The sequence below is a fragment of the Coregonus lavaretus genome (assembly GCF_964263955.1).
Source record: "Coregonus lavaretus genome assembly, chromosome: 16".
NCBI lineage: Eukaryota > Metazoa > Chordata > Actinopteri > Salmoniformes > Salmonidae > Coregonus > Coregonus lavaretus.
In genome coordinates this window covers 23371950-23388687 of record NC_140003.1, presented here as the reverse complement: position 1 = coordinate 23388687, position 16738 = coordinate 23371950, and the positions used below count along the sequence as shown (strand labels likewise).

Sequence of the window (16738 nt, the reverse complement as noted above, 5' to 3'; positions counted from 1 at the left end):
TAGTGCTCTCTGCTGCCTGCTTCTAGAGACCACTGAACATAGGCCATATAATATCTCATTCCTTAAAATACTGTACCTTCACCTTGACTCTCATTCTAAATTATAGGTGTTTTTTATATTATATATATTATTTGTTTGTATACATACACACATTACATGAAGCTTCCCATACTGATGGTATTAGATGAGGCCAGTCCAGTGAAGAAGATGGGCTATCACTATGTGTGAAAGCACATAGAAGGGATGACCCCCCTTCCCCCTTCCCATTACTGAAGCCTCAGGGGTTTACTGCAGAGGTCAGGGGATGTGGAAAGGATGAACCCTCCTCTTCCTCCCCATTATCCTAAAAGGGTGTTGGGTAGGAGAGAGTCAAACCTGTCCTAAAAGGGGGTTGTTTATTTGATTTATTTTACCTTTATTTTAGCAGGGAGTCACCATTGAGACCAGTGTCTCTTTTTCAAGGGAGCCCTGCATTTACAATTTCATAGAGAAGTTTGGAACCACCAAGACTCTTCCTAGAGCTGGACGCCCAGTCAAACTGAGCAATCGGGGGAGAAGGGCCTTGGTCAGGGAGGTGACCAAGAACCCGATGGTCACTCTGACAGAGCTCCAGAGTTCCTCTGTGGAGATGGGAGAACCTTCCAGAAGGACAACCATCTCTGCAGCACTCCACCAATCAGGCCTTTATGGTAGAGTGGCCAGATGGAAGCCACTCCTCAGTAAAAGGCACATGACAGCCCACTTGGAGTTTGCCAAAAGGCACCTAAAGGACTCAGACCATGAGAAACAAGATTATCTGGTCTGATGAAACCAAGATTGAACTCTTTGGCCTGAATGCCAAGCGTCACGTCTGAAGGAAACCTGGCACCATCCTTACGGTGAAGCATGGTGGTGGCAGCATTATGCTGTGGGGATATTTTTCAGTGGCAGGGACTGGGAGACTAGTCAGGAGCGAGGGAAAGATGAACGGAGCAAAGTACAGAGAAAACCTTGATGAAAACCTTCCAACAGGACAACGACCCTAAGCACACAGCCAAGACAATGCAGGAGGGGCTTCGGGACAAGTCTCTGAATGTCCTTGAGTGGCCCAGCCAGAGCCCGGACTTGAACCCGATCTAACATTTCTGGAGAGACCTGAAAATAGCTGTGCAGCTGACAGAGCTTGAGAAGATCTGCAGAGAAGAATGGGAGAAACTCCCCAAATACAGATGTGCCAAACTTGTAGCGTCATACACAAGAAGACTCGATGCTGTAATCGCTGCCAAAGGTGCTTCAACAAAGTACTTAGTAAAGGGTCTGAATACTTATGTAAATGTACTATTTCAGTTTTCTTTTTGTAATACATTTGCACAAATTTCTAAAAACCTGTTTTTGCTTTGTCATTATGGGCTATTGTGTGTAGATTGATGAGGGAAAAACAATTGAATCAATTTTAGAATAAGGCTGTAATGTAACAAAAATAAATAAAAGTAAAGGGGTCAATGGTTACACCCTTTATGTACAATTCCAGTTGAGGTTTAGGTCTTAGAGAATGTTTTTAACCAAATACAATGCTTTTAGTTTTGGATGTATTTAAGACCAGTTTATTATTAATCACCCATTCTGATCCTGACTGTAACTCCTTATTTAGAATTTCAGTGAGCTCACTGGCTTTGGGTGCTGACATGTATAGTGTGAAATCATCCGCATACATAGTAATTCTAGCTTTGTGTAAGACCAGTGGCAAATCATTTGTACAAATTGAGAACAGTAACGGATCCAAGGCAACTGCCCTGAGGGACACTGCACTGTACATATCTGATGTTTAGTGCTGAGCGATTAGTGCTTTTTGAGGTCAGTTCGGTTTCATTTCGATTATTAAAAAATAATCACAGTTTTCGATTTCGGACATTAATGCACTATGCATCATGTGGGTTGAACACAGAATAAAACAATTAATAAAAGTCCCATGATGGTAGTAACTGGCCATTTCTACTTATAACTTACAGTATTAACCATCATGTATTCACATTACTTGAATAAAATATTTCAATTGTTGTGTATATTACATTTGTTTTATTTGATGACTTTATTATTTAACTCCAAGTCTTCATCTCATCTCTATAGAGCCGCTACCTATGCTGTGTGACAAAATCACTATTTTAGTAGTTCTTCAAAGTAAATAAGGCATACTTTTATGGCTGCTGAATACCAATTGTCAATTGCTTAGATCATGTATTTTCAGGTAGAGATACCTCGCGAAGCAACTGCTTTCTGTCCCTCTCGATCGTGCGTTCGCTCTTCTCTCTGTCTCCGTGTCTGCTCCACAAAGACCGGACAAGTAGGCGAGCGCACAATTTTAGATTTTATTTTATTTGACCATTTAAAATACATAAAGAAGCCACACCAGGCAACCAATACATGTATCAACATTGACGAGGATTATATACACAAAAAGTAAAAGACTTGTTTCCATTGGTAGACATGGCCCTTCTGTGCCATACATTCAAGGAGAGAGTCAAACCTGCTGTAAGTCTCTTCATCACTAGAGGGCGATATTGCTCCAGTCTTCTACCATGTCTTTAGAAAGGAGCTCTCTGAGTCCCAACAAATATTTCACTGTAATTTCACTTGATTAAATCGAAGGGACACACTTGTTTGAAAATCTATTTTTTTTTATCGAAATGGAATCAGAAACTAGAATTATAGAAATATATCATGAATATATCTCCTCATTATAAAATGAAATTATTTGTATGTCTAATTTTACACTGAGTATACAAAACATTAAGAACACCTACTCTTTCCATGACATAAACTGACCAGGTGAATCCAGGTGAAAGCTATGATCCCTTATTGATGTCACTTGTTAAATTAATTTCAATCAATATAGATGAAGGGGAGGAGACAGGTTAAAGAATGATTTTTAAGCCTTGAGACAATTGAGACATGGATTGTGTATGTGTGCCATTCAGAGGGTAAATGGGCAAGACAAAATATTAAAATGCCTTTGAATGAGGTATGGTAGTAGGTGCCAGTCGCAATGGTTTGTGTCAAGAACTGCAACGTTGCTGGGTTTTTCTTGCTCAACAGTTTCCTGTGTGTATCAATAATGGTTCCACCACCCAAAGGACATCCAGCCAACTTGACACAACTGTGGGAAGCAATGTAGTCAACATGGGCCAGCATTATTGTATCATGGTGGAGTGACACTTAAATAAAATGTTTCTCTCACACGCACACACACGCACGCGCACACGCATGCAAGCACGCACGCACACACACACACACACACACACACACACACACACACACACACACACACACACACACACACACACACACACACACACACACACACACACACACACACACACACACACACACACACACACACACACACACACACACACACACACACACACACACACACACACACACACACACACACACACACACACACAAACACACACCTGCATCCCACTGCTGGCTTGCCTCTGAAGCTAAGCAGGTTCGATACTGGTCGGTCCCTGGATGGGAGAACAGATGCTGCTGGAAGTGATGTTGGAGGGCCAGTAGGAGGCACTCTTTCCTCTGGTCCCCCCCAAAAAAAGATTTCAATGCCCCAGGTCAGTGATTGGGGACTTTGCCCTGTGTAGGGTGCCGTATTTTGGATGGGACGCTAAACAGGTGTCCTGATTCTCTGTGGTCACTAAAGATCCCATGGCACTTAGCGTAAGAGTAGGGGTGTTAACCCGGTGACCTGGCAAAATTTCCAATCTGGCCCTCATACCATCATGGCAACCTAATCATCCCCAGCTTCCAGTTGGCTCATTTATCCCCCCTCTCCCTGTAACTATTTCCCAGGCTGTTGCTGTAAATGAGAATGTGTTCTCAGTCAACTTACCTGGTAAAATAAGGGTTATAAAAAATAAAAAAACACACACACACATTAGCCTCTTCACCAAGCCACCATATGACAGAGGAAAATAAAAAGAGAAATGGGAGGGAATAGAGGTAAAGAGAGAGAGAGAGAGAGAATACAACAGAGGGTATTAGACACTGGTAGAAAATTACAAGAGACCCCAGTCAGAGATGGAGGGGAAAGGCTGCTGCGCTCAAGCTACAGACCCCCATCTCCTCTCCTCTTCTCTTCCTTATTCACCATCAGTGAGAATGCTCGCTCAAGCTGACTGGAGCATGAAGCAGCCAATCAGCAGCCTGCCTCCCTGCTTTGTCATCAGCCTATGATTGAGGAACAGTTGGCTCTTCGTTTGGAAGGCAGATAAAATGCCAGGTCTGGATCTAGAAAGCAGCCTCTGGGGATAACTGAAGCTCTGCGTTGCCTTATTATGGGTTTAAGGACAACTCTTTAAGCTTGGGGCAAAAACATCAAATTCACTCTCAAGGCTAAGGGAGACAAACAATAAGAAGGGGCTTTTTCACATTTCTGCTTTGGTGTGGTTGTTTTCTATCTAGAGGGAATGTAACCCCCATTAATCCATCTCTGGTGCTGGTGCTTCAATCCATCGTTACTATTTTTGTCAATTCGTCAAGAGGTGCTTGTTGGAATATTAAACCTCCATGTATGATAATTTGTACCTACATGGATTCGAAGACTCGGAGGCGGTGAGTAAGGGGTTATGGTGGAGGGCTAGACGGTGTAAGCAGTGTTAATTGCCTGTGCCGTGCTGTTATTTTCTCATTGTGTGTGTGTCTGAGAAAGAGAGAGAGGTGCCTGTGTATTGACAACACCATAGAGTTGACACTGGTTGAACATGCAAACACACACAATATGCACTCAGACACACACACACAGGGTCGGAGGAGGGTGGAGACTCAGCGTGAATAAGAGAAGGTGTGTGGATCATGGGGGGAAGGGAATGGAGGAGAGGGATGCATGTGTCTCTGTGTTACTGCACAGTTCTCTGTATGGTTCTCTGTATGGTCCTCTGCATGGTTCTGGTTCTCTGTATGGTCGTCTGCATGGTTCTGGTTCTCTTTATGGTTCTCTGTATGGTTCTCTGCATGGTTCTGGTTCTCTCTATGGTTCTCTTTATGGTTCTGGTTCTCTGTATGGTTCTCTGTGTGGTTCTCCAAGGCTAATGTTGTTTTCTGATGCCACTGAAGGAGAACAAGCTAGATGAACCCTTCATTCCTTCATTCCATATCATTGAACATCCACTGATCTAGACATACAGGACTCTCTCTATACCATCTACCATGTCTTTGGATGACTGATTAGCCAGTACACGCTGTAACTCTCTGTATGTGTGTGTGTTTAGCCAGCAGAGCCCTAGCCTTCCCTTTAAGGTTGTGATTGCTTAATGTATCATTATGTAGCCCTTTGGAACAGAGAGCTGCAAGCGTTTTGTCTCTCATTTAAAGGGACAGCGTCCCACCATTTTCCTTCTCTCTCTCTGTTGTTTTCTCCTTTCACTCTTTCTCTCAGATGGAAGCATGTATAGTACAGACAACACAGACATAGGAATGCAGATGATCATAGGTCCAGAACACAGAGCAGTACCACAGTCATATCAATGCAAAGAGATGTGTCTGTTTCACTACACAGGGCTAGAATAGGTCTTCATACACACAACCAGTATACTCAATTGCTATGGAGCAACCCAACTTTATATTGAAGTGTGATGGGCATCAACAAGAGAAAAACGTTTTTGGGCTGGGTAGGGAGTGAAGGGAGGGAGAGAGGAGTGAAGGGAGGGAGAGAGGAGAGAAGGGAGGGAGAGAGGAGAGAGGAATGTAGGGAGGGAGAGAGGAGTGAAGGGAGGGAGAGAGGAGTGAAGGGAGGGAGAGAGGAGAGAAGGGAGGGAGAGAGGAGAGAGGAATGTAGGGAGGGAGAGAGGAGTGAAGGGAGGGAGAGAGGAGTGAAGGGAGGGAGAGAGGAGAGAAGGGAGGGAAAGAGGAGAGAGGAATGTAGGGAGGGAGAGAGGAGTGAAGGGAGGGAGAGAGGAGAGAAGGGAGGGAGGGAGAGAGGAGAGAAGGGAGGGAGAGAGGAGAGAGGAATGTAGGGAGGGAGAGAGGAGTGTAGGGAGGGAGAGAGGAGTGTAGGGAGGGAGAGAGGAGGGGAGTGAAGGGAGGGAGAGAGAGGAGTGGAGGAAGGGAGAAAGGAGTGTAGGGGGGGAGAGAGGAGAGGGGAGTGAAGTGAAGGGAGGGAGAGAGGAGAGAGGAGTGAAGGGAGGGAGAGGGGAGTGAAGGGAGGGAGAGAGGAGAGAGGAGTGAAGGGAGGGAGAGGGGAGTGAAGGGAGGGAGGGAAGGGATGGATAGAGGTGAGGGGAGGGAAGGGAGGGAGAGGGGAGTGTATATTCACACTGAGCAGGGATCTAACGTGCCTTTTCACACTCTCTGCCTCCATCTGTTTTCCTGTAGATTTACGAAACAAAACATAATATTATTTACATCACATTGTCAAGAAATTACACTGTAATTGCACTATTATTACACGGTCATAATCTTTTCTATTTCCAATACATTTCTCTTACTGTATGTTCTGGTTAATTTGTTTGTCCTTACTTGGGGACCAGCTCCAATAGGTTCATCAAGACCTGGCCAAATCAGTAACACTTTATTTGGATAGTCCATCTGATGCTCTACAGCAGGGATGGGCAACTTTGATTGGGGTGGGGGCTACAAAAAATCTGAACTCATCATGAGGGGCCGCAGTTCTACACATTTTGCCATGTAGAGAAAATGTTGCTGCTTAAAGCAAGTTTGCTGCAATTCTACACATTTTGCCATGGGGCAGAGAGAAGATTTTTTAATATTATAACTCATTTCATGCAATTCTACTCATTTTGCCATGGGGCGGAGAGGATAATTAGCTGTTTTACAGCAAATATCGTGCAATTCTAAACATTTTGCCATAGGGTGGAGAGAACTGTTTGCAGTTTTTCATATGATATCTGAGTGAGACTGACTAACAAAATCAATGCGGTAATTCGACCATGATTACTACAAGTTTAGATAGCTGGCCGCTAGATTACCACGGGGGGCCAGTATGAAAAATGTACGCACTCACTAACTGTAAGTTGCTCTGGATAAGAGCGTCTGCTAAATGACTAAAATGTAAAAAAATGTTGATTGTATGACCATCTGTAGAGCATCTACAGATGGACTATCTGGACTATCCCAATAAAGTGTGACCGCCAAGTCTTATACATTTGTTTAATCCATCTCTCCTGTAAAAGGATGTCTTGTTGTTACCCAGCAGTACTAAACTTCTTTAAGGCATCTCTGCTCCAGAATAGCTCCTAATGGTCCTGTAGACTGTTATCAGTGCTTATCACTGGCCTGGAAGTGTTAGTGGCTGCCATTTTCAGACAGCATCTTCCTAGGCGTCTCAACAGATAAGGCATGAGTGTGGCCTTATCCTTGATGGACTCAAGCCCAGCTTCCTTGACACTCATAGATCACTCTCTCACTAGTGACCTAGTAGTGTGTGAGTGGCCTGGTGTTGGTAGTGGTGGGAGAGGTGGCGGGTGCCTTGTGCCCACTACAAGTCATTTTAGGAATGTTTTAAAGGTGATACACTTATGATCTTGTTAGAATTTTGGCATTGTAATTTCAGAAAATGTCCATAATATATCTGCAGTAATAGTGTAATGATAGTGTTTCACAGTATTACCCGCCAGTGTTGTGATTGGCTGTGATATTCGCCTATTGATTTCTCCCACCAAAGCGGCATCTGTTGTCAAAATGGGAAAGCTGTTTAGACTTTGTGGATGTGTTATCTACTGGAAATCGTGTCAATCGGCCAATGTAGAAATCGCTCTGTAATTTTCCGGGTTGTTAAAATTCTACACTGTTCGCTCAATTTCAGTTTATGTGAGAAAACAAGTACAGAATACTGTAGGGAATCATTGTACCATCTAAATCGCTGTGAAATATATTTTCAATAACAAAAATATTGTTTTTACAGCTGTTTGAAACTGGTGGTCCAAAACCGAAAGTAAAATGCTCAAGCACGAGTCTCCGCCATATTAACGGGAAATGGGATGCGGAGGAGGGGGGAGATTTGTTTTGAATGCAGCCTAGTGCTGTTGCAATTCACCCAACTTCTACATGGGGGAGACATTCGGAGACATTCTAGGTGTAGCACCTTTAAAGTGTGTCATGACGGCATGCCTCCGACAAGCACTTCTCCCCCCCAGTGTGAAGTGGCGCAAACAGATATCACACTTGTTCTAATCTTTAATTCCTTTGTAGTCTCTCTTGACCCACATTAATGAATCTAGAGTTGGATTGGCTTTAAGAATACTTTGTAGCCACTAGTCAAAGTAATTTCCTTCTGTGTAACTACTGGCTATCTGGTGTTCTCAGTGTAACCTATCTATCTGGTGTTCTCAGTGTAACCTATCTATCTGGTGTTCTCAGTGTAACCTATCTATCTGGTGTTCTCAGTGTAACCTATATATCTGGTGTTCTCAGTGTAACCTATCTATCTGGTGTTCTCAGTGTAACCTATCTATCTGGTGTTCTCAGTATAACCTATCTATCTGGTGTTCTCAGTGTAACCTATCTATCTGGTGTTCTCAGTGTAACCTATCTATCTGGTGTTATCAGTGTAACCTATCTGGTGTTCTCAGTGTAACCTATCTATCTGGTGTTCTCAGTGTAACCTATCTGGTGTTCTCAGTGTACCCTGTCTATCTGGTGTTCTCAGTATAACCTATCTATCTGGTGTTCTCAGTGTAACCTATCTATCTGGTGTTCTCAGTGTAACCTATCTATCTGGTGTTATCAGTGTAACCTATCTGGTGTTCTCAGTGTAACCTATCTATCTGGTGTTCTCAGTGTAACCTATCTGGTGTTCTCAGTGTAACGGGAATTATTTGCTAGGATAATAATTGCTTGTCAATTAATTAAATGTAATACAATGGCAATCCGGGTTATATGTTAGAATCCTACGCGTGAACTGCCGACATTATTACGCATATTAATTGATAATGATGGAAAATAGGATATGCATAATTTAAAAAAAATAGTTATATAGATATATATATAGAGAGAGGTGAAAGCATTGGAAATGCTTTTGGCGGTTAATCTGCTTCTGTTTTGTGGGTGGCACTGTGTGCTGTTTTCGATGGATGGGTCCTGGCCTCTCGGGGCCTTAGGGATACGGAGGGACGTGGGTGGGATGCTGATCACTGGGATGACGGCTCAACTTGGGATGGGGAGGGGCTTTAGCGGGGGAATTAGTGGAGAACAATTGAAGGGTTACTCCGTAGCAATGCAAATATCACGGTACAGCTATATTTATTATATGGACACTCAATCATTACGCTATTTTTTATTGGTAAATTTACAAACATATATAATGATAAATAGACTTGAAACTTGTATCTCATTATGGTGTATGGTGAAATAAGTATAGGCAGTTATAATTGTAATGGCTTAGCTGATAATAACAAAAGAATAACAATATTTACATGGCTCAAAGAGAAGGAATATAATATCTATTGTATACAGGAAACTCATTCAACAATTCGAGATGAAGTAGCGTGGAAAAAATAATGGGGGAGGGAAATATACTTCTCCCATGGGAAAATAAATTCAAAAGGGGTGATGATATTAATTAATAGTAATTTCGATCCGAATGTGCAAATTGTCCAAATAGATACGCAAGGTAGATGGATTATTTTAAATATGTTATTGGACCATAAACAGATATGGCTCATTAACCTTTACGGACCAAATAATGATGATCCACAATTCTTTGACAATATATATAATCCATTATCAAGCCTGCAAGCAACTCAAGACAATATTATTATGGTGGGGGATTATAATACTGTTTTAAATAGCTCAATGGACCGTAAAGGTAATCACACCACAAACAATCACCCACATGCTCTTAAGGAAATTGTGAATGTCATGGATACATTAGAACTAGTAGATATATGGAGGCTTAAATATACTGATCTAGTGAGATATACATGGTGGAGACTGAATCAAGCTAGTCGTCTTGACTTCTTTCTTATCTCATTCTCGTTGGCACCAAAAGTAAAAAAAAGTGTTGATAGGGGACAGAATGCGGTCGGACCATCATATAATAGGCATATACATTACTCTTACTGAATTTCCACGTGGGCGAGGATATTGGAAATTTAATCAAAGCCTATTGGATGATAATTTATTTATAATTAGAACAAAGGAATTTATAACTGACTTTTTCCAACATAACATAGGTACAGCGAATCCCCTTATTGTATGGGACACCTTTAAATGTGCCTTTAGAGGCCATGCAATTCAGGACTCATCTCGAAAACAAAAGCAATTTAGGTCAAAAGAGTTTATACTAAGAAAGGAAATAGAAAGTCTAACAGAACAGATAGATGGCAATAAAAACTGTAACATAGAGGCTCAGAATAAATTAGAGGAAAAACAAAAAGAAATGGAGAAACTTATTCAAGAAAGATCAAGTGTAATATATTATAAAAATAAAGCAAACTGGATGGAATATGGGGAAAAATTGGTTACAATTGACGGAGTCACCCATAATTCACCAAATGATATTTTGAAGGAAGAAACAAAGTACTTTAAGCATATGTTTTCTTTTCAGTCGCCTCCATCTCCTCTAACTGAAGCTAATTGTAGGGATTTTTTTTCTATTGATAATGTCAAATTAACAGCCACACAGAAAGACTCATGTGAAGGTGACATTACAGAGGAGGAACTTCTGGATGCAATTAAAGACTTTAAGTCCGGGAAAACTCCAGGGTTGGATGGCATACCAGTCGAGGTATACCAAACCTTTTTTGATATACTAAGAGGACCGTTATTAGCATGTTTTAACCACTCCTATGTAAATGGTAGATTATCTGACACTCAAGAAGAAGGTCTGATCTCATTATTACTGAAACAAGATACAAGTGGAAAATATAAAGATCCAGTCCATTTACAAAATTGGAGGCCCCTTACACTTCAGTGTTGTGATGCAAAAATCCTAGCAAAATGTATAGCGCATAGAATTAAAAATGTATTGTCGGATATTATTCATTCTAATCAGACAGGTTTTTTACATGGAAGATACATTGGAGATAATATAAGGCAAGTATTGGAAACAATAGAACACTATGGAAAATATGGGAAACCAGGCCTGCTATTCATAGCAGACTTCGAAAAGGCATTTGATAAAGTTCGACTGGGGTTTATATATAAATGCCTGGAGCATTTCAATTTTGGAGAATCTCTTATAAAATGGGTCAAAATCATGTATAGTAACCCTAGGTGTAAAATAGTAAATAATGGCTATTTCTCAGAAAGTTTTAAACTGTCAAGAGGAGTGAAACAAGGTTGTCCACTATCGGCATATCTATTTATTGTGGCCATCGAGATTTTAGCTATTAAAATCAGATCCAATAATAACATCAGAGGATTAGAAATACAGGGCTTAAAAACAAAGGTGTCATTGTACGCTGATGATTCATGTTTTCTTTTAAATCCACAACTAGAATCCCTCCACAGCCTCATAGAGGATCTAGATACATTTTCTAACCTCTCTGGATTACAACCAAATTATGACAAATGTACTATATTACGTATTGGATCACTAAAAAATAAAAAATTTACATTACCATGTAGTTTACCAATAAAATGGTCTGATGGTGATGTGGATATACTCGGAATACATAAAAAAATAGATAAGATCTTACTACCATGGAAAGGAAAATACCTGTCAATTTGTGGAAAAATCACCCTGATTAACTTTTTAGTATTATCCCAGTTTACCTATTTGCTTATGGTCTTGCCTACGCCTAGCGAACAGTTTTTTAAATTATATGAGAAAAAAATATTCAATTTTATTTGGAACGGCAAGCCAGACAAAATTAAAAGAGCATATTTATATAATGAATATGAATTCGGAGGACAGAAATTATTAAATATTAAAGCATTAGACCTATCACTAAAAGCTTCAGTCATACAAAAGTTATACTTAAATCCGAACTGGTTCTCAAGCAAATTAGTAAAATTGTCTCACCCAATGTTCAAGAAAGGCCTTTTTCACTTTATTCAGATTACAACCTCTCACTTTCAGTTATTTGAAAAGGAAATAATCTCCCAAATGTCACTATTTCTAAAACAAGCCATAGAAAGTTAGTTGCAATTTCAATTTAATCCTCCAGAAACGACAGAACAAATAATGCAACAAATATTGTGGTTAAATTCAAATATACTAATTGACAAAAAACCTTTAAAAAAGGTATAATCTTCGTAAATGATATCATCGGTAGGACTGGTGGAGTTATGTCGCACATGCAGCTAACAAAAACATATGGAAATGTCTGCTCTACCCAAAATTACAACCAAATAATTGCAGCCTTACCGCAAAAGTGGGAGAGGAAAGTGGAAGGGGGAGAAAGTAAGGAACTTGTCTGTCGGTCCTTGCATTAAAGAACATAATTGGTTAAGGAAAACTGTGATAAATAAAAAAGTATATCAGTTTCACTTAAGGACCAAAGGATTGACAGACGTCCCATATAGATTGCAAAATAGTTGGGAAGAGATCTTTGACGTACCGATCCCATGGCATAGTGTTTATGAACTGACACGCAAAACGACACCGGATTCAAAAATTAGAATCTTTCAATTTAAATTATTATATAAAATTCTTGCTACCAATAGAATGTTATTTATATGGGGGATACAATCTTCCCAGCTCTGCAGATTTTGCTGTGAAGAGACAGAATCATTAGATCATTTGTTTTGGTTCTGTCCATTTGTAGCTTGTTTTTGGACACAGGTCCAGGAATGGTGTCACGATCGTCTAGGAGTGAAGGAGACCAAAGCGCAGCGCGTTGAACGAACATGACTTTAATTAGAGTAAAGCACGTAAAATACAAAACAAAAGACGACTCGTGAAGTCCACAGTACAACGACTGAAACACGGAACAATAACCCACAAACCCCACAGGAAAACATACAGAAATAAATATGGCTCCCAATCAGAGATAACGAGCCGACAGCTGACACTCGTTACCTCCGATTGGGAGTCATTGACCAAACCTAGAAAATCACCACTTTGACACCCAACATAGAACAAAACCACATAGACTGCACACACCCTGGCTCAACATAATGAGTCCCAGAACCAGGGTGTGACAGTACCCCCCCCTAAAGGCGCGGACTGCGACCGCGCCTCAAAACCCCCAAACAGGGGAGGGCTGGGCGGGCATACCTCCTCGGTGGCGGTTCTGGCTCCGGCCTAGACCACCACCCCACCATAGTCACTACCCGCTTACGTAGGTTCCTCCAAATGACCCCCACCGGTTTAAGGGGCAGCACCGGACTAAGAGGCAGCACCGGACTAAGGGGCAGCACCGGACTAAGGGGCAGCACCGGACTAAGGGGCAGCACCCGACTAAGGGGCAGCACCAGACTAAGGGGCAGCACCGGACTAAGGGGCAGCACCAGGATAAGGGGCAGCACCTGACTCAATGGCGGATCCTGGCTGGCTGGCTCTGGCGGATCCTGGCTGGACGGCTCTGGCGGATCCTGGCTGAACGGCTCATGGCTGGCTGAAGGATCTGGCTGCTCATGGCTGGCTGACGGATCTGGCTGCTCATGGCTGGCTGACGGATCTGGCTGCTCATGGCTGGCTGACGGATCTGGCTGCTCATGGCTGGCCGACGGATCTGGCTGATCCGGTCTGGCCGAAGGCTCTGGCTGATCCTGTCTGGCGGAAGGCTCTGGCTGATCCGGTCTGGCGGAAGGCTCTGGCTGATCCGGTCTGGCGGAAGGCTCTGGCTGATCCTGTCTGGCCGAAGGCTCTGGCTGATCCTGTCTGGCGGAAGGCTCTGGCTGATCCTGTCTGGCGGAAGGCTCTGGCTGATCCGGTCTGGCGGAAGGCTCTGGCTGATCCTGTCTGGCCGAAGGCTCTGGCTGATCCTGTCTGGCGGAAGGCTCTGGCTGATCCTGTCTGGCGGAAGGCTCTGGCTGATCCGGTCTGGCGGAAGGCTCTGGCTGATCCTGTCTGGCGGAGAGCTCTAGCGGCTCCGGTCTGGCGGACGGCTCTGAAGGCTCATGGCAGACGGGCGGCTTTGCAGGCTCAGTACAGACGGGCAGTTCAGACGGCGTTGGGCAGACGGACAGTTCAGACGGCGTTGGGCAGACGGGCAGTTCAGGCGCCGTTGGGCAGACGGGCAGTTCAGACGGCGTTGGGCAGACGGACAGTTCAGGCGCCGTTGGGCAGACGGGCAGTTCAGACGGCGTTGGGCAGACGGACAGTTCAGGCCCCGTTGGGCAGACGGCAGACTCTGGCCGTCTGAGGCGCACCGTAGGCCTGGTGCGTGGTGCCGGAACTGGAGGTACCGGGCTGAGGACACGCATCTCAGGGCTAGTGCGGGAAGCAGCAACAGGGCATGCTTGGCCCTGGGGACGCACATAAGGCCTAGTGCGGAGAGCAGCAACAGGGCATGCTGGACCCTGGGGACGCACATAAGGCCTAGTGCGGAGAGCAGGAACAGGCCGGGCTGGGCTGGCGACGCGCACCGTATCCCTGGTGCGAGAGGCCGGAACAGGCCGGGCCGGGCTGGCGAAGCGCACCGTATCCCTGGTGCGTGGAGTAGGAACAGGCCGGGCTGGGCTGGCGACGCGCACCGTATCCCTGGTGCGAGTGGCCGGAACAGGCCGGGCCGGGCTGGCGAAGCGCACCGTATCCCTGGTGCGTGGAGTAGGAACAGGCCGGGCTGGGCTGGCGACGCGCACCGTATCCCTGGTGCGAGTGGCCGGAACAGGCCGGGCTGGGCTGGCGACGCGCACCGTAGGCTTCGTATGAGGCTCAGGAACAGGCCGGGCTGGGCTGGCGACGCGCACCGTACACTTAGTGCGAGGGGCCGGAACAGGCCGTACCGTACTGGGGACACACACTACTGGCTGTACCTCGGGATTAGGAACGGGCCGGACCGGACTGGTTACACACCCCAGTACCTCTCGCCGTGCCTCTACACCTTCCTTCCCTGCCTTTCCCAGTCGCCCCCTTAACCTGGTAGCCTCCTGAATCCGTCCCTTCTCTGCCTCCGTCAGCCCCCTTAACCTGGTAGCCTTCTGAATCTGCCTTGTGGCAGCCTCCTGCTGCTCAGTCGCCCAAGCCATGTGCCCCCCCCAAAAAACTTTTTGGGGTTGCCTCCCGTCCTTCCGATGATGGCCCTGCCGATGCCGTTGCTCCTCTCCTGCCAGGTTCTCCCCCTTCATCGCCCTCCGGTACCGGACGGCCTCCTCCTGGGTAATATGTCCCCAGCCGAGGAGGACATCCACCAACGTTCTCTCCTGACCCGGCGCCTCCTCCCATGTCCAGACCCTTTGCTCCTGGACGCGCTGCTTGGTCTTTCTTTGGTGGGTTATTCTGTCACGATCGTCTAGGAGTGAAGGAGACCAAAGCGCAGCGCGTTGAACGAACATGACTTTAATTAGAGTAAAGCACGTAAAATACAAAACAAAAGACGACTCGTGAAGTCCACAGTACAACGACTGAAACACGGAACAATAACCCACAAACCCCACAGGAAAACATACAGAAATAAATATGGCTCCCAATCAGAGATAACGAGCCGACAGCTGACACTCGTTACCTCCGATTGGGAGTCATTGACCAAACCTAGAAAATCACCACTTTGACACCCAACATAGAACAAAACCACATAGACTGCACACACCCTGGCTCAACATAATGAGTCCCAGAACCAGGGTGTGACAAATGGCTAAAGGATTGCAATATTTACCTGGAACTAACCTTGCAGATAGCATTACTGGGTGATCTGAAAAGTCATAGTCAATCAATCAATAATATAATAATACTTTTAACAATTTTTTTTATTTTTAATTCACAATCTGTAGAAGCAATGAGAATAGAAAGTTTCAGAACTTTTGTAAAACATCACAGTACGGTTGAAATATATATGGCAAATAGAAATCCTATATGGATGGTGTTAAGAGATAGATGGGAGGTATTGAATAGAGTTGAAGGATGGGACTAATAACAAATAACAACAAATAATAACAAAGATAGCTAATAATGTAAGCATACTGTGTCCATAATAAGTATAAAGGTTGTATGTTGGGAGCTTTTGGGAAAGAGCACAGTTAGAAAGATATGGCATATAGAAGCAAACCGGATGGACATCATGAAAATGATCGGAGAGGTTGAGAGTAGAAGAAGTTCAGGAACAAAAAATAAATAAATATATATATATACAGTATTGAAGCAACATCTCAAGACATCAGTCAGGAAGTTAAAGCTTGGTCGCAAATTAGTCTTCCAAATTTACAATGACCCCAAGCATACTTCCAAAGTTGTGGCAAAATGGCTTAAGGACAACAAAGTCAAGGTATTGGAGTGGCCATCACAAAGCCCTGACCTCAATCCTATAGAAAATGTGTGGGCAGAACTGAAAAAGTGTGTGCGAGCAAGGAGGCCTAAAAACCTGACTCAGTTACACCAGTTCTGTCAGGAGGAATGGGCCAAAATTCACCCAACTTATTGTGGGAAGCTAGTGGAAGGCTACCCGAAATGTTTGACCCAAGTTAAACAATTTAAAGGCAATGCTAACAAATACAAATTGAGTGTATGTCACGTCCGTTGTATAAAGGATTGGACCAAGGTGCAGTGTGGTATACGTACATGTTTTAATTATTTAAATAAACGCTTGATAACGTAACAAAAGCAACTGAACGTGAAGTTCTAAAGGCTAACAGCAACAAGCCTAAACAGAAACAGAAACAAGATCCCACAACTAAAGGTAGG

At 43.8% G+C, this 16738-nt stretch overlaps 1 protein-coding gene across 1 annotated transcript in view; it reads left to right on the top strand.

Annotated features, from left to right (window-relative positions):
• Positions 1-4563: 4563 nt before the first annotated feature.
• Positions 4564-16738, top strand: part of cacnb4a (calcium channel, voltage-dependent, beta 4a subunit) — a gene marked incomplete at both ends in the record, with an annotated part of 34417 nt that continues 22242 nt past the window's right edge. Inside the window, one exon of the mRNA XM_084180069.1 lies at positions 4564-4608. Coding sequence (XP_084036195.1) covers positions 4564-4608 — 45 coding nt within the window. The remainder of the gene's footprint in view (positions 4609-16738) is intronic.